Genomic DNA, 19,137 nt, shown 5'->3' with positions numbered 1-19,137 from the left:
TTTACACATACACATGCATACATGAGCACTCACACGCACAAGATACGTATCCACCCTCACTTAAAGAGAAAGGGCTGCAGAGATGGCTTAGTGGCTAAGGCAGAGACAAAAGACTCAGGTTCAATTCCCCACTGCAGTGGCTAGAAGCCCTGGTGTGTCCATTTGTTCTCTCCCTCTCCCTCTTTTGCTCTCTCTGAAATCAATAAATTAAAAGTAAATTATAAAAAGCAGCCAGGAGTGATGGTGCACGCCTTTAATGCCAGCACTTGGGAGGCAGAGGTAGGAGAATTGCCATGAGTTCGAGGCCAGCCTGAGACTACAAAGTGAATTGCAGGTCAGCCTGGGCTAGAGTGGAGGCCCTACTTTGGGTGTGGGGGCGGGGGGAAGAAAAACTAAAAACCTCCTCAAAATTGAATGGGTGAGAGTTATTGTCTCATCTTGGCCACAGCCTGTCAAGGGTGGCTTCAAGATACAAGGTCATGGTCATGTCAACACAGAAAGTCAAGTGTCCTGAACGTTATGCTGAAGTCATGTCAACTATAATTTTCTCCCATGATGAATGCTTCTATTGTGTCTGCTCATATTCTTGAAAGAAATCCCATTACTTTGAATTTCCTAATTCTACCTTATCTCTTTTTAATATTGATTTGCTTTTTATCCTGCTTTTATCATTCTTTTGATCACGTTGGCTTCCCCTGAGGTATTTGTTTCCTTTTCTTCCCAATTGGTCTGCTTCTTTTCTTGAACAAAGCTTTCCATCCGGGCTTTCCACGTAACATTGACTTTGTCTTCCTCTGTGGGCACCACAGAGGAACACATGTCAGGTTTTGCTAGGAGAAGCACGGGATGTGGGGCAGAAAAGGTCCTTGGAGAGAGTTCTGCCTCAACCCCCCCCCCCTTCCAGAGGAGGAAACGTCTGTCTGTTTGAGACAGTTTTCCTTCGTGAGCCTGGTACTGTCTGTCCTCGCTTACTTTTGAGGGAGACTCTGTTGGTCGGTGCTGAGCTGTGTGGTACTAAATGAGCTAGCTCTTCCTGAGCTTTCTTTTCCTTTCTTGAGCCATTCTAGAAACTACCCAATTATCGATGCTCATATGTTTTTCTTGTTTATTTTTATTTATTTGAGAGCAACACAGAGAGAAAGAGGCAGACACAGAGAGAGAATGGGCATGCCAGGGGCTCCAGCCACTGCAAACGAAATGCAGATGCGTGTGCCCCCTGTGCATCAGGCTAACGTGAGTCCTGGGGAATAGAGCCTCGAACTGGGGTCCTTAGGCTTTACAGGCAAGTGCTTAACCACTAAGCCATCTCCCCAGCCCTATTGATGCTCTTATGTTTGAAAAAGATTCCCAGGGGTGGAGAGATGGTTTAGCAATGAAGGTGCTTGCCTGCAGAGCCTAACAACCTGAGTTCAATTCTCCTGCAGCCATGTAAAGCCAGATGTGCAAAGTGGAGCATGCATCTGGGGTCCATTCGTGGTAGCTGCAGGCCCTGGTGGGCCTGTTCTGTCTCTTTTCTATCTCTCTTGGCTTGAAAATAAATAAAGGTATTTTTTTAAAAAAAAAGATTCCTAAGCACTGTTTTCTTTTTCCAAGCTTCTTCAGCATTCTTTAAAACTGTGACTTTCCCAAAGTTGCAGTTCAGGTCACTGCTGTGACAGAGAAGAGTAAAGTGTAATGTACCACTGAGTCCTAACAGCTAGCTGCCTCTCACCCATCATTTGTTTTGATATAATGTGAGCTACGTTGATGTAATAAATATTCTACAGTAGCTCCTACTGGTTGAGCACTTGGTCTATGCTAGGTATAAACACCGAGAGCTTTGTTTGCTTACCATTTAATTCTCTACATCTTCCTACAAAATACATCCTGGGGGGCTGAAGATGGCTTAGCAGTTAAGGCACTTGCCTATGAAGCCTAAGTACCCAGGTTCAATTCCCTAGTATCTATGTAGGTCAGATACACATGGTGGCACATGTGTCTAGAGTTCGTTTTCAGTGGCTAGAGGTCCTAGCATTCCCATTCTAGCTGCCTCTTTATCTCTCTCTCCAGTATGTATGTGTGTGTGTGTGTGTGTGTGTGTGTGCATACATATACATATATATGTATGCACACACACACACATATATACATACACATATATATAAACATACACACACACACACACACACACACACACACACACACACATATATACACACTATACAGTTTCTATATATATATATATTTTTTACCATAAGAAAACCAGAAAAGTTACAAAGTTAAACAGGGCTGAAAGCCAAGTCCTTTTTCATTCCATTGTTAGGGTTTTGCACTGTTCTCCAGACATATAAATGAGAGCTTAGACTACTGCCCCTGAGTCACCTGTAAATGCTCATTGGTGGGGGAATGTGCCAGTCAGGAACTTCTTAAGAAACGCTACCCAGGGAAGCAGAGGGGCAGCAGGAACGCTGAATTTTCCAGGCTGGGTCTCTCTTAGCTTTATGGCAAATGCTCTTTCCCCCCGTGTGCAGCAGGCAGTACGTACATATGTACGTATGCACATACACACACAGCAGACTGATTTCAACACTGAGATGGTTGTCTTTTCAAACCCAGATGATTCAGGATTTATTGAGCTGGGAAAGGAGGGGAAAAAGACAATATATGCCATTCATCAGTTTCAAGCAGAAAATAACCAAATATAGGAAAAGAAAACAAAGTCCAAGAGAAGGAAGACAGTTGGAACTAACGTTGTGCAAATTTGGTATCTCAGGCTATTTTTTCATTTTTTTTTCTACCTGTGTGTGTGTGTGTGTTTTGAGCTAGGGTCTCACTTTAGGTCAGGGAGACCCGGAATTCACTATGGAGTCTCAGGGTGGCCTCGAACTCACAGCGATCCTCCTACCTCTGCCTCCCGAGTGCTGGGATTAAAGGTGTGCGCCACCACGTCCAGCCTGTTTGTTTTGTATGTGTGCCCTTTAATTCAGTTAGATGTTCTTTACAAATTATCCAAGTAATGCAAGAATTATGAATTTTAAAAGTAACTGAATGCTTAGAGCAGTGGAAAATGGGCAAATACTTTTGCAAATGTGACATGGAAATGGATTTTGAAGCTAGGTATGCTAGGGGGACACGGAGTAAGTGATTCAGCTATTAAAATCTGATTTTAGGCAAGCCACTCAATTTCCCCTAAACATGAGTCCTCACTGCAACATAGCAGTGGACGTACAAAACAACATGCCTCTGTCAGACTGGCATGAAATGCCATGTGCCCAATGCCCAGGTCAGTGCCTGGCATGGTACACGCATCTTTTAGCTCCTAGTCAAATCCTAAGTAGCTAGGAAATCCCTCATTAAGTAAACAGCATAAAAGCCATCTTCTAAACTTTGTCCCTTTGCAAAATGCCCAGTTTTTTAAAAAAATATTTATTTATTTGAGAGAGAGAGAGAGAGAATATGAATTGGTACACCCAGGGCATCCAGCTGCTGCAAATTCTGAACGCATGTGCCACCTTGTGCATCTGGCTTACCTGGGTCCGGGGGAATCAAACCTAGATCCTTTGGCTTTGCAGGCAAGCGCCTTAAATGCTAAGCCATCTCTTCAGCCTCAAATGCATAGTTTTTAACAGTTTCAGAGTAGCATGGTGTGGTGGTTTGATTCAGGTGTCCCCCATAAACTTAGGTGTTCTGAATGCGAGGTTCCCAGCTGATGGAGATTTGAGAATTAACACTTTCTGGAGGCAGTATATTGTTGGGGGTGGGCTTACGGGTGTTATAGCCAGTTTCCCCATGCCAGTGTTGGGCACACTCTCCTGTTGCTATTGTCCACCTGATGTTGGCCAGGGGGTGATGTCCACCCTCTGCTCATGCCATCGTTTTTCCTGCCATCGTGGAGCTTCCTTTCGAGCCTGTAAGCCAAAATAAACCTTTTTCCACAAGCTGCTCTTGGTTTGGTGATTTCTATCAGCAATGCGAACTGGACTGCAAAGCATGGCCATGACCAGGGAGGGTATTTACAGCTGTTCATTGTAAAGTTTGTCAAAGAAGGTACACATCAGTGAGCAGGTCAAGGAAAAGTTTGAGCCATGACAGAAATCCAGGGAAGGCAGAATAATGAAGAAAATTAGGTTCTCAAGACCAAGGTCTTAATGAAAGATGAGTGTACTGCATGCAGAAAATCATAAATTTTAATCCAGCTCCCACGCTGGTGCTCTATGTTTTCAAAGAGGCTTTTCAGCCATTAGCAGGGTAGCTGCGTTCTACACAGTCTGACAGGGAGAGTGGCTCAGATGGCCACTGGAAGGCAAAAGTCTCTTCATAGGTGACATAGTCAGCCACTACCAAAAAGGACTTTAAAAGAGCTATGCTGCCCTTGGTCTACCCAATTAAGTAAGTTCAGGCTTTCTTGTTTCATAAATCACAACTTCAAACTTAGGAAAATGTTTTAAATTACACCAATTGAAACACTTTTATTGACTGTGTAGAGCTAGCCTAGTATTATACCAAGTGCTGTTTAAGAGCCAAGGGCCCAGTGCGAGGACAGAAACCACCATCCTGGGCCCTGTCACCGTGTCTAGCCTCATAAGGACCTAGCCCCTTTATGGTAGTTTAAATCTATGTCCCCTAATAGATCCAGGTGTTATTAAAATGAAGTCTAACTGGGCGTGGTGGTGCACGCCTTTAATCCCAACACTCAACAGGCAGAGTTGGAAGGATCACCATGAGTTCAAGGCTACCCTGAGAGTGCATAGTGAATTCCAGGTCAGGCTGAGCTGGAGTGAGACCCTACCTTGAAAAACCACAAAACAAAAACAAAAACAAAAACAACAAAAAAAAGAAATTTACAGCTTCTGCCCCTAATAGGCAGACTCCTGCTACAGGGTAGGGGTGGGGAGCATGTCACTGGGGACAGATCTCAATTCCAGCCTAAGGTGTGGAAGAGCTCTGCAGGGGGATCCCAGAGTGTGCTTGCTTGTAGAGTTGGTGGTGGTTTTTCTCTCCATGTGGATTTGGTAAAGGGGGCCGGCTGCTACTGCCATTATGGAACTTCCCCTCCATCTGTTTGCCTAAAATAAATCCCATCGGTCCCATAGACTGTGTCTGGTTTTGAGGTTCATCCCCCCAGCATAGAGCTGACTAGGACACCCTCCCATGGTGGGAGCTCACTGCTGTCACCTGTAGTCCAAGCAAGAATGCTACTTTCCCAGCATCAGGGTGATTTCCAATGTTTTCTCCTGTGGAGGGTCCACTATCACATGTGTGTGTACGTGTGTGCTCACGTGCATGTATGCACTGATGTGTATATTGTTGCTTTTTCCCTCACAAGAGCTCTGTCTCTACATCTGTGGTGGCTGAACAATCTACTCATTCTTTATGACTCATGCCAAGCTGCATCTCTTCTGGGAAACTGGGTCTGCTTTACTTTCTTCATGATGGTTAACTGTACCCCTTGGAGAAGACATATTTATCACTAAACTCATGAAGATTTTGGAATTGTCCCTCACTGATGGTATTCATGGTGGCATCTGTCTCATTCCAAAGCTCAAGTGACATCTATGGAATGGATTACACTGGGGGAAGATGTGGTATTTAAAGGTGAACCTTGGGCTGGAGAGTTGACTGAGCAGTTAAGGCGCTTGCCTGTGAAGCCTAAGGACCCATGTTTGACTCTCCAGATCTCACGTTAGCCAGACGCACAAAGGTGAGGCAAGTGCAAGATTGTCCAGGCACACTAGGTGGCACAAGTGTCTGGAGTTTGAATGCAGTAGCTGAGGCCCTGGCACGCCAATGCTCTCTCTAACATAAAATAAATAAATAAAAATTTAAGGTGAACCTTTAAGAACAGGAGGCCAGGCGTGGTGGCGCACGCCTTTAATCCCAGCATTTAGGAGGCAGAGGTAGGAGGATCACCATGAGTTTGAGGCCACTTTGAGACTATATAGTGAAGTCCAGGTCAGCCTGGGTTCGAGTGAGACCCTACCTTGAAAGACAAACAGGGCTGGAGAGATGGCTTAGTGGTTAAGCGCTTGCCTGTGAAGCCTAAGGACCCCAGTTCGAGGCTCAATTCCCCAGGACCCATGTTAGCCAAATGCACAAGGGGGCGCACGCATCTGGAGTTCGTTTGCAGTGGCTGGAGGCCCTGGTGCGCCCATTCTCTCTCTCTCTCTCTGCCTCTTTCTCTTTCTCTCTCTGTCACTCTTAAATAAATAAAAATGCACAAAAAAATTAAAAAAAGAAAAACAAACAAAAGAAAGACAGACTAGGAAAGACAGGTGGCACATACCTGCCATCTCAGCACTTGGCAGGCAGAGGCAGGAGGATTATAAGTTTGAAGTCATTGTTGGGAAATGGGAAAGAGTGAGGTTCTCTATGAACAGCAGAGATTGTACCTCAACCTCAACCTTAGGCAGTGTGAATGCTCATGGTCTTTGCTGATTACTAAGCAGACGGGAGGGCTTTGCACTTACAACATGAGCTGACCTTTGCAGACCCTGGTTAAGCGCCGGTGGCATCTGAACAAGACAGTGGTCACTGGAAGCCGTAGGAAATGCACAAGGAAAGCTGAGCATAGGGATGCAGGAGTGAATACAATATGCTCTGCGGGAGACTCAAGAAAGGAGGCGTCAGGTGCCAGATTTAGGGGTGTGGCCTTGGCAGCGGAATAAACACGGGACAGGCAGGACTTAGAAAGTACTGATGTGAAGGCTAAGTCGGAGGATGGTGGGCCCACCGCAAGCACGTAAAGAAGTAAGAGAGGAAGTTTCAGGAAAAAGACAAATTCCACCTTGAGTATCTGGAGTCCAAGGTCTGGCTAAGACAATTGGAGAAGAGATCTACGTGGCGAGAAGATGACAGGGCTGGGACTTGGGATAAGCCCTGGGGTGCAAGGTTTCAAATTGTGACATTACCAAGGAGTGGTCTCCTCAAGCCAGGGGAACGGAGGGGAGGTATCTAAACATGTGAGAGAGATACGACAAGGTTTGTGGTCTGCTCAAACCAGGGGAATGAAGGGGTTCTCTCAACATATTAGACGGATGAGACAAGGGTTCATGGTCTGCTCAAGCCAGGAGGATGGAGGGGTTCTCTCAACACGTGAGAGAGATGACACAAGGTCCAGGCTGAGGTGGCAGGCAGGTGCAGGGAGTATCAGTGACTTAGGAAAAGTAGGTCGGCACACAGGCATGGTGGCCACATTCAGAGCATAATTCCTCTTACAAGACTAACGAGATGCCACATCACTTACCTTGTTGAAAAGACGAAGGTTAAAAGCATGAAACTCAGCTGAATAGAAACTACTGGAGGGGAAAAAAACAACAATAGATTAAACCTAAATTAGCACTGTTTCAGGGTTCTGTAACACATTTGCTGGTAGGCTGGGTTTTATCTAAAGATCATGCAAAATTAAATCGAAAAGACAGAGACGTAAAGCCCATGTGCACTGCAGTCTTAATAGAATCAAAGTAAAAGGATGATAACCCCAGATAAAGCCTATGACATCTAGTACTTGAGGAAAATCTAGAAGCTTCTTTGACTTAGATGGCTGGTTATTTAAATCTGTTTAATTTAAAAACAACCAGGCTATACTATGAGTATAATAGCACAAATACACTTTGTATATTTATTACAAATATACTTTGTAATAAAACTTTTCATATTCATTTGTTATTATAATACCAACACAAGTCACCTTTAGAATTATAGGACAAATGAACAAAAGATTATTTTTAAGCCTCAGAAGAAGGTATTGAAACTTACAGTCTGTTTCTCCTTAAAAGGGATGTGACATTTCATTGTGTAAACTTTATTAGAAACTATGATGTGAATATTGACGTTTTAAGCAAGGTCACCAAATTATTGTGCACACAAAATAATAGCACTGTGTATTATTTATTCTATTTCAAATCACAGTAAAGTATAAGGTAAGTTTAAACTTAAGTTGGTGACAAAGTACTCAATGCAATATTTGAATCTGACATATTCCAGGGCACCTAACATCTAATACCAACTATTGTAGATCAGAAAATGGTGCATGAGGCAGGAAATCTCATGCAGGCTAAGATCCTGAGTGCGTATCTAACATCTGTCTAAAGAGATGACAAGGCCACTCTGAACAAGTACAATATAAGCTAAGTATTTATCTTATGTCGGATTGACATGGGATGTGAGTTGAAAGAGCAAAGGTGGTGCTTCCCAGCACGATTGAGAAGGCTGGTGGGCAGCCTGTCTTCCGACTTACTTATGACCAGTACGAGCACGAGGCTGAACTTATCCAGGTCGATGTGAGGGTTGGAGAACGTGTCGCAGAACGTGGTGTAGATGATCATGAGGAGCACACTGCTGCTGATGGCTCCGAAAGGCGGTTTCTTTCTTTCCAGCCAATCCTTGATGTGCCTCCGGATGATCTGAAACGAGAGATCAACAGGTTGCCTCTTTTCTGAGCCGAAGGGAGCTGACTTGGGCGTCACAAAGTGATTGTGACAGAAGGAAGACATAAAGGGAAGAGAATAATTTGGATGATGGCCACAGTGGATTTCAAAGCTTCCCTGCCACGCCACTCTGCGGCTGGGGAATTCAACATTTGTGGTGCAACTTCCACTGGGTGCCCATAATGAGAGGAGATTTTCAGCCGCCTTCAAATCCATCCTTAATCATGACAAATGCTCTTAGCTAGCTGTCACTGAGACATGCCCATTAAGCCTCCCCAAAGTTTATCTCCTCTGCTGATCCTAATGGATGCGTGTAATTATCACAGTCTCCCTTGCCTCAGCAGACAATTCCAAGTGCAACTTTGGGAATCTTAAAAATCTGACATCTTCAAGAATTTCAAGACAGTAGATAATCGAAAGTGATCCATGGAACATATTAATATTTAAAGCACTAGCAATGCACCAGAAGTTTTTAATTAAATTATAACTCATGCTTGAAAAGCAAAAGTGCATGTGTTGTGGGAGTTTAAATAATTCACACTCTGAATATCTAGAGTTTTTGTGAATCCAAAGACAAATGCCATTTGCATGCCTTTGGAATCTCAAAATGAACACTTAAATATGAATAAACCTGCCCTAACTTTCCTACAAAAGAATTGGTTAGAATGTGAAGTTATACAGCAACCCTCTTATTTCACATCAAATCCGATGTTTAAAATCAGGACAGTGGATACTAGTGATAACTTTGTCTGGACTTAGAAGTGAGCCCTGCCCAGCCCTTGCCTCACTTTTGAAGGAGTGGTAAAGCCCAACAGTGGAGACGTGTTGAAGTTTGCTTCACTCATATCTTAAGTAATTGAACATGAGACTTCACAACAGGCTGAGTTACTAGGGATCCATTAGCAGTACTGAGGTCAGGGAACTTTCCCTGATAAGGCTGACAGGGTTCTGTCAGCAGCCTGTCACCAAAAAAGCTTTAGCCACGACGGAGTCTATCTTTATAGATATTAAAAACCAAGTAAACTATAGCTGTCTCCATCTAACCAGAGTTTCATTTTCTGCATCTTCAGGTGTCTGTGGTCAACTTCACTCTGAAGATGTTAAATGGAAATTCAAGAGCTAAATAATTCATACATTGATAATTAAATTTCACTAGAGTTTGTTATTGCCATTGTGTTTTGCTATTGCTGTGGTTAATGCTTCACTGTACCTAATTTGTAAATTAAACTTTGTCTCATAGGTATGCATATAGAGGAAAAAAGTCTGTCTATGGCTTCAGTCAGCCAGTGGAGGCTGTCTCTCTCTCTCTGAGGGTAAAGGGTGGGCTAGGGGGACCATTCTCAGTAGAATCTCTGTAGGGCTGCTGGACCCACTTCATCTATCTCAAGAACTCAGTGAAGAAACGAAGAGAGCCTTGGCAGAAAACCCGTCAGTGAGTACAGGACACAGGAATCAAACCTCTCAGGTTAGGTGCGGATGGAATGCAGAGGAAAGAGTGTTTATACTGATGAACAGTTGTTATACATTGTTTAAAATTTTTATTTAGAAAGGAGAAAAGAATGGAGGGAGAAAGAGAGAGGGGGAGGAAGGGGAAGAGAGAGAGAATGAATGGGTGCAGGGGCTTCTTGCCACTGCAAATGAACTCGACACATAGGCCACTTTGCAGTTGGCTTTATGTGGGTCCTGGAAAATGGAACTGGAGTGGGCAGGTTTTGCAAACAAGCACCTTTAGGCACTGAGCCATCTCCCCAGCCCAAGGATTAAAAACATTTCATTAATATGTTAAAGTAGTAGCTGGGTCAATAATATTAGTGTAGGAAAAGCAGATATCTCAAACTATAGTAAATTGTCTGTTGGCTTCTTCCTTCCAGTTAAAAAAGGCAGCAAGCATACAGAAATGGAGCAGTTCTGTTACATAGTGGGTGGACATATCAGAACATAAATTCTGTATAAGGAGGCTTGAAGTATTATGGGTGGTACAGGTGGACCCATGTTCAGACATGACGCCATGTGTAGTTATGAGAAAGTTATCAAAGGATGTCATTTCGAGGTCATTTTTTAAAAATTTATTTATTTATTTATTTGAGAGCGACAGACACAGAGAGAAAGACAGATAGAGGGAGAGAGAGAGAATGGGTGCACCAGGGCTTCCAGCCTCTGCAAACGAACTCCAGACGCGCGCGCCCCCTTGTGCATCTGGCTAACGTGGGACCTGGGGAACTGAGCCTCGAACCGGGGTCCTTAGGCTTCACAGGCAAGCGCTTAACTGCTAAGCCATCTCTCCAGCCCTTGAGGTCATTTTATAATCTATTGTTCGACAGCAGGCAGCTGGTAGTGTTCCAAATTGCAATATATCTCAGTCCCTTTAGGAAGTGACATAAATGAGGACATGGAGTTACTGACATCTGTGGTTTCACTTTGCCTTATTTTTAAAAAATTTAACATTTTATTTTTTAGTTATTTATGAAAGAGAAAGAGGGAGGGAGGGAGAGAGGCAGAAAGAGACACACACAGAGAGAAGGTGGGTGTGCCAGAGCCTCCAGCCACTGTAAACAAACTCCAGACGCATGCACCACCTTGTGCATCTGGTTCACGTGGGTCCTGAGGAATCGAAGCTGGGTCCTTTGGCTTTGCAGGCAAGTGCCTTAACCACTAAGCCAACACTCCAGCCCCCACTTAGTCTTATTTTAAAATGCAATTGTTAAAAACATGTAAGAGCTCACTTGGCAACAGACTATTGAATATACGATCCCAATTCCTAAACTATTTCTTCGTCTCTCCCCACCATGGCCCTTCTTTGACTTGAATGCCAAAGTCATCTTAAAGCCAAGACAAACATCTCCACACCAGTCACCTTCATGAGCAGTGATCTGACTTGGTTCCTGACTGTCTTTTCCTGCTTTACAAAGTCCTCAGTCCCAGGAGAGTAGGATATGGCAAGGAACAAGGGCTCCTGAGTCCAGGCTCCTCCTCGCCTTGACACATCCATGGCTTGACGCTAGGTGCTTAGCCTCGATGAAGAAAGCAATGGAAAAGTTGGGAAGTGGAAGAGCCCACAAGGGAATCCCCAGTTCTGGAGGCAAGCAGACTGCTTTTCAATATTTCTAGTCTCGTTGTGATATCTGGCTGTGTCTCCTGAGTGGAACATTTCTTATCTACACAGGCTCCACGGAGCCTTTCCATCTTGCTCTAAAATTAAGTCCATAAAGCAGCTGCTTTTGCATTGTGTAGCTAGAAAAGTGCTAAAATGTTTCCTAAACAGAGCTGAGTGAAAGTAATGCTGACAAGCCTCAAAGATGTGGCCTGGCTCAAAGTTCCAGATAATACCATCTTTCAGTTTGAATGGCCACACTTCTGACATAATCATTCTCCTTTTTAAAATTCATGTCATTTTAGCTTTTCCATATTTCCCTTACTGCATGTTCATAACCTTATAGGGAACCAGAGAGCCAGAGAGGTCAGCACATCCTGATCTCGTCGCCTGCTCTCTTGGGAACAAGGACAAATCAAGATGAGGAGGGAAGAGGAGCTCCAGCGAACCAGTTTGTCCTTGCAACTCAGAGAAACCTAGGCATTAAAAATTAAGTGACAAACTCTCATTAACTTGTTTGCTTTTCCCTGTGGAGAAGGAAAAACAACAACAAAAACCTCCCACAGGAAGCCTTTCATTTTATTGTCTCATCTTCAATATTCTGACTTTCTTTCTCTTAAATTAAGTGGCAGGAGGTTAAAGGGAAACTTAAACTTGACTGCGTTTCCAATGAGCTGAGTTTCATACCAACTACAACATGACTTCCAAGTTGGAAACCTGTAAAAATGACAGTGAAGACTGTCGATGCAGATCACTGTGAAGTATAATATTCATCATTTTAGTTTCTTAATTTTTTGTGAAGTTACTTCTTCTCTTTTTCTTTTTATTCTCTTTATGATTTTTTATTTGACAGAGAGAGAGAATGAATACAGGTGTGCCAGGGCCTCCAGCCACTGCAAACGAACTCCAGACGCGTGCACACCCTTGTGCATCTGGCTAATGTGGGTCCTGGGGAACTGAGCCTCGAACCGGGGTCCTTAGGCTTCACAGGCAAGCGCTTAACTGCTAAGTCATCTCTCCAGCCCTGAATCCACACATTTTGACAATGTGGTTCATCTCTGTATTAATATTCTGCTATAAGGGTATTATAACAGAGATGAAGTCAAACCCAGTGTGTGTGTATGTGTGTGTGTATACACGTGTACAATGTGTATACTGTATGCATATGTGCATGACCCATATATATGGAGGCCAGAGTGAAGTGTGGGGAATTCTCTATTCTTCTTCTATTTTGTTTCCTTGAGATGAAATCTGCTTTTTTCCAGTAGACTGGCTGACCAGAAGGCCCCAGAGATTCTCCTGTTTGTACCCGTCTCAGGACTGGGGTTCAAAACGTGCATGACCACAGCTTTTTATGTGGGTGCTGGGGGTTGAACTTAGGTCTTTGTGCTTAGACAGCAGACTCTCTTAACCACTGCGCCATCTCCCCAGCCTCCACTTCCAATTTTTATAACACGTCTAAAGAGTGCTTTTTAACTAAATATTGTTTAGGGTGAACGCAACTTGTAAAAAGTATGATGATAACGGGAATAATAAATATCCATTATCTACTTCCCGTTTGGAAAATTCTTTCCCCCTATTACTTCGTGTTATGCTTTTAAGACAGTGTCCCTGTTATCTTTCTGATGAAAGCAGCCCAAACTGCTTACATAAAATGTAAGAGCTTAGCCCTGTGGGGGAGCAGCCCATGGCCTCCACTTCCTGAGGGAACTGAGACATCAGGTCAGGTACAGACTGGGGCCAGGTTGTGTGTGACCTTGAACCCTGGCTCCACTCCTCACTTTTGACACCTTGGGCAAACTCTTTAACTTGCCTGTGCCTCCCCGGTAAAACAGATGTGATCACACTTATAGTGAGGACTATTAAGTAATTAACGAAATAAATAGGAAACGCTTTAGAAAAAGAATCTATACATGGTAAACGATCTCTGTTCTCATTTCCAGGTTCCAGTAAGTGATGTTTCTTTCATTATTTATCAGTATAGCCCTTTGTACAATGTAACAGCCACTTTTCTCTAAACATAACTCATAGAAAGCAATGAAACAGTGAAAACAGCTCGTACCTAATATAATCTCATGAGCCAAGATTTGACCAGCTTTGGTAGAACCCTATTTAACATGAAAGGCCAATTTCACACTATGAAACTAATCACTAATGGAAGGACCAGAGAATGCATGAATGGTAATGTATAGACATGCTTTTTATTATTAATGCACAGGAGGAAAAGGTAGGCTGCTTTGAAAATTAGCCAGGGTGAGAGAAGATAAACAAAGGTGGTAGAAGCTCAGTTTGATAATATTTATTCAGAAATCATTCTTAAACAGAACACACAGAGTCAGTGCTTGTTACACACATGCAGAGATGCTGGAGGGATTGTCAGAAAGACGGAAGCACCACAGTCGTGTATGTTTTCCTGCAGTCAAGAACTCGGAAAGATGACTCTGATCTCACAGAGTCACAGTATAAACTCCATGTTCCACAGATAGGAAAAGAAAGACCTAGAAGTTGTGTGAGCAGCTGGGCAGTGTTGAAGACCAACTGAAGTCAGTCTACAGCGCCTCCAAGCCATAGGAAGTCGGTGTTTGGAAAACACAGAGAAATGATATTCACTCTCAGAAACAGAAATAAAATTCACTCTCAGAAATACAATCGAAAGTTAAACTTCAATAAAGCCTTATTATTACTGAAAGGTTCTGGAAATGTCATTCAATGCATACTTCTTTTTCTTCTTCCTGCAGTTCTCTCTCCTTTTTTCCTTTTCCTTCCTTTCCGTTCTTTTTTCAAGGTAAGGTCTCATTCTAGCCCAGGCTGACCTGAAACTCACTCTAGTTCCAGGCTTGCTCTCAACTCATATCAATCCTCCCCCTTGTGCCTCCTGAGTGCTGGGATTACGTGCCACCATACCCTGCTCCCTTATTTCTTTAACAGACAGTGACACAAATCTAATAGTAAAAGACACATATAACAGTTTACAGGAATGCTTACTTTCATAACTTGGCATCCTTCATTAGTTGGAGAAGCTACCCTATGTGGCTTGACACGGTTCCTCTGTTTGGGTGCCTAAGGGTCCCCAAAGACCACAGCCCACAGTTCAGGTGAGTCAATGGATGAGAGATCCGTACAGAGGTAAATCAGACACACAGGCTCCTATCCCCATGGAGCCTCCACGCTAGTTGGGGAGATTGTGAAAAACAAATAAGAGGCAGGTAATGAGACATACTAAACAAGCTTAACACTAGATGGCATGTCGTGACTGGTGGCCACGGGGTAGCCACTGGATTGAAGGGCTGAGGAAGGATCTTTCTCGGAAGGCGAAAGGTCACAAAGTGTTCCACTCCAAGCAATGATGAGGGGGTAACGGCTTCAGAGAAAGAAAAGGGGTGGCATGTTGGAAGAACAGACGTGAGTGGAGGGAGTGTTGGGGAGTAAAAGGGGCTGGAAAATCGAGGGCAGGATGAGATCATCCTTCTGAAGGGTAGATAAACCTTCAACGGGAGTGGGACTTGGGGGACGTTCTACTGGACATTTTGAATTCGAGGCTGCAAACTGAAACCGGATGGGTCTTAGGAGCAGGGTTCGGGGAGACTGATCTCTGTGCAGTGAACTGGAGGCAGTGAGGTGACAGTGTAGAGGTGACGTTTCCAGAGAACGAGGGGGACACTGATGGGCCACAGCGGAATCTAAGCAGCTCAGTCGCACAGATGGAGGAGGAAGACGTGGCTGCACCCCCAATGGGTCTTCCTGAGCAGACATGATACAGGGAGAAAAGGCCCGGGGAGTGAGGACTTAGTAATGACCATAACACTGGACCCTGGATGGACTCTAAGCTAGGACGGAGGGTCTCGAGGTTGAAGACACCAAGCAGAGCGTGAGAGCTTGTGCAGGAAGCAGGTGGTGTCTGAGAAACGAGCTACCCGAGAGAAGCATCAATGCTGAACAGGCCTGTGGCTGGTCCCACAGCAGTACTGAGTACATTATGAAAAGGAATCCTTCCCTTTAATATGCTGTATTTTCGCCTGCCAAACAATCTTAGTGGTAACTATCCAAGTCCGTGATGCCTATGAGGTGAACACACTTCTTGGTAGAGAGGCATCATTGTACATGACACAGTCTATTCGGGGTGGGACAACTCTGAAAGGGGGTGATCACAGGAGTGAGTGGCTGAGGTAGGGAGGTGTGGCAGTTTGAACGTCTGGTCCCATAGGCTCAGGTGTTTTATTAAAATTCAGCTTGCAAGAAGCCAGGCGTGGTGGTGCACACCTTTAATCCCAGCACTGGGGAGGCAGAGGTAGGAGGATTGCTGTGAGTTCAAGGCCAGCATGAAACTACATAGTGAATTCTAGGTCAGCCTGGGCTAGAGTGAGACTAAGCCTCTCTCCAGCCCCCTCTTCCTTTTGTTAATGTCTCTGTGAGTCAGAAATGGCAAAATCCATCCCAAGAGCAGAGCCAAAAGAAGGTGCTGAAAACATGGCTCTCCTTTCACATATAATTTGGAATACTTTCTGTTCCCATAAACTGTCATCCTAACAAACTTCCATGTAGTTGGCCCTCAGCACTGATGGACTCTATATCTATGGATTCATCAACTTTGTACTGAAAATATTGTATGTATTAAAAAAAAAAAGTATGGAGTCTGGTTTTATGTGGGTGCTGGGGAATCTAACCTAGGCCATCTTGTTGTGCGATCAAAGGCCCTGAACCACTGAGCCATCTCTCCAGCCCCGGGTAAGGAGTCCGCATAGGCTTCTTGACTTGCTGCTCTCCTGTAAACTAGTTACATGCCATCATGGCTGGCATTTTACACGGGTTCTGGGGATTTGCTCTCAAGTCCTCATGCTTGATCACAGCTGCTCTAGCCACTAGGCAAACCCCAGTCAGTGTTGGTGTAAAGCTCACACTCTACTGCTGAGCCTGCGATACATCACCATGTACTGAAGGTCCACTGTAAAGAAGGGGGAGGAAATTTGAGATGCAGCCTCTGCTTCTTGGAGGGTCACAGATAGATGACCGTTTTTCCTAAAAATATTATGATCTAAGTACCACAAGAGAAATGGAACGGAGATGAGGCCAGGGAGGTTGAGGCAGGATGATGGTTCATCAGAGGGGAGCTGGAGTTTTCCAGCAGGAAAGATGGGAACCATACGTCAAAGGCACAGGGAGGGAATGAGGAGTCCACAACATGGCAAGAGGAGCCTGAACAAAGGGGAGGGATGGAGGCGACAATGTAGATGCAGACTGAGACCAAACTGTACAGGGCTTTCAAACTGAAAACAGGACTAGCCTGGAGGCAGAAAAGACATACATGGAGTTTGGAAAGTTGACTTAGTGGTTAAGGCACTTGCCTGCAAAGCCAAAGGACCTCTCAGTTCAATTCTCCAGGACCCACGTAAGCCAGAGGCACAAGGGGGCGCACGCATCTGGAGTTTGTCTGCAGTGGATGGAGGCCCTGGTGCACCCATTCTCTCTCTCTCTCCTCTCAAATAAATAAATAAAAATAAAACTATTTTAAAAAATTTTTTAAAAAGGCATGCATTGGAGCTGGAGGGAACTGGAGACAGAGAAATGGGCCCAAGAGGCATGATGATTTAGAGAAGAGATGGCGAGCGTCTGTCACCCTTTCAGGCAGGGTGAATGGGGATGCAGGTTTCAGATGGTGAAGTCTTCTGGGGCAGGAACAGTCGTATTTGGTGACTTCCTGGATGGAAGAAAAGGGAGGAGGCAAGCCTGGGGGTGGGTGGAGATTCACTGCATTCCTAAAACTAGACAGACCACCACAGAGGATCAGGCGGATGCAAGCGCGCAGGCTTCCTCACTGCATAGACTCCAAACTGCTTTAGTACCTTGCCAAGTTCAACCTTTTGTTTAAAATTGACTTTCTTTTTTTTGTTTGTTTGTTTTGTTTTGTTTGGTTTGGTTTGGTTTTTCGAGGTAGGGTCTCACTCTGGCCCAGACTGACCTGGAATTCACTATGGAGTCTCAGGGTGGCTTCGAACTCACAGCGATCCTCCTACCTCTGCCTCCCGAGTGCTGGGATTAAAGGCGTGCGCCACCACGCCCGGCTTTGACTTTGTTTCTTAAAAAATATGTTGTTGTAAATTTTTGTTGTTTATTTTTATTTACTTATTTGAGAACGGCAGACAGAGAGAGAAAGAGGCAGATAAAGAGAGAATGGGCGCGCCAGGGCCTCCAGCCACTGCAAACGAACTCCAGACGCGTGCGCCCCCTTGTGCATCTGGCTAACGTGGGTCCTGGGGAATCGAGCCTCAAACCGAGGTCCTTAGGCTTCACAGGCAAGCGCTTAACCGCTAAGCCATCTCTCCAGCCCTTAAAAAATATTGTGTGCACGCAGGCGCGGTGTATACATGTGAGTGGGCAGATGATTGTACCCTATGTGTACACACCCTAGTCTGTCTCCTTTCTGCTGTATTTCTTTGAGACAAGGTCTCTCACGGAATCTGAAGCTCTGTATTTTCCCATTAGACTGGTTGTGCAGGATGCCTCATTGACCTTTCTGTCTCTGCTCCCCATGCAGTTCTGGGCACCGTGCCCATGCTTAGTTCATTCTGGAAGTGCAGGGGACTGAGTTCAGGTCCTCTTGTGTGCACAGCGAGTGCTCTTACCCAGCGAGCCAGCTCCCTGGCCCTTGACTGCCTTTATGATTTTATAATTTACTAAATATTTTCCTACTGGGGACACAGGGGCTGAACAATCTAACAACACATTATTCCCTCTGGGAAAATATTCTTTCTGTAAATGATAATACCCTATGCATTTAAAAGTTGAATTATTAGCCGGGCATGGTGACGCATGCCTTTAACCCCAGCACTTGGGAGACAGAGGTAGGATCACCATGAGTTCAAGGCCACCTGAGATACATAGTGAATTCCAGATCAGCCTGAGCTAAAAGTGAGACCCTACCTTAAAAAAGCCAAAAAGTTGAATATTTTAGGCATGGGTATTTAGTCCATGGGTCTTAAGCCAAGTATTTATTATGAATGTGGATGTATCCAAGGTCCACTAAGAATTATATGCTCCAACTTATTAAGTGGAATTGTTTTCAGAAGCAAGAAAATAACTATGGATTTACATGAACACTGTCCACAGCTTAAAAGGTAAAGATGAGGCCAGGTAGATTTGGTTATGGGGCTCTAAGACAAAGCTTATCTCCGATAGAAACAGAACTCTCACTCGGAAGGCAGAGATGGGAGGGTTGCTGTGAGTTTGAGGCCAACCTGGGACAACAGAGTGAGTCCCAGGTCAGCCTTGGAGAGAGTGAGACCCTACCTTGAAAAAAACCAAAAAAGAGCCAATTTTCTGATTCTGTTCAGGGGTTCCTATAAATAAAATAACTGAAGAGCAGATTAGTAGTAATTAAAAATCAAAAGATGAGAATTTTGTGGCTGATGCAAGCTCATGGTTTGTCTTATCTTTCTCCTCATTTGCCTGTCTCTTCCTGTGAATGTCCTTTCTCTCCATTACCCTGACCTTACATGAGAACCTACGAGTGGATCTCTAGAGGAAAGTGTGGCTGGATGTGCAGTCCTTACCTGTCCAATGATGAGAGGAGCCACGACAGTGACAAAAAGCTGAGAAAAAATAGACGAGAAAGGCACGGAAGAGGATGAGCCGAGCTGTAAAACC

At 44.4% G+C, this 19,137-nt stretch overlaps 1 protein-coding gene across 5 annotated transcripts in view; it reads right to left on the bottom strand.

The window, feature by feature from the left end:
• The window catches only part of Slc10a7 (solute carrier family 10 member 7), a 278,502-nt gene that overhangs the window by 40,628 nt on the left and 218,737 nt on the right, over positions 1–19,137 (bottom strand). Inside the window, exons 7-9 of one of the 5 annotated variants that reach the window (XM_045130907.1) lie at positions 19,044–19,127; positions 8,216–8,381; positions 7,223–7,274 (exon numbers count right to left, since the gene is read on the bottom strand). In XM_045130907.1, the coding sequence (XP_044986842.1) occupies positions 7,223–7,274; positions 8,216–8,381; positions 19,044–19,127 (302 nt within the window). Of the gene's footprint in view, positions 1–7,222; positions 7,275–8,215; positions 8,382–19,043; positions 19,128–19,137 lie in introns of those variants that run through there. The other 4 variants (XM_045130908.1, XM_045130909.1, XR_006632909.1 and 1 more) reach the window with 4 other exon arrangements.

The sequence above is a fragment of the Jaculus jaculus genome, chromosome 12, assembly GCF_020740685.1.
Source record: "Jaculus jaculus isolate mJacJac1 chromosome 12, mJacJac1.mat.Y.cur, whole genome shotgun sequence".
Lineage (NCBI taxonomy): Eukaryota > Metazoa > Chordata > Mammalia > Rodentia > Dipodidae > Jaculus > Jaculus jaculus.
Note: the sequence above shows the minus strand (reverse complement) of the source record. Positions and strands in the feature narration are given on the sequence as shown.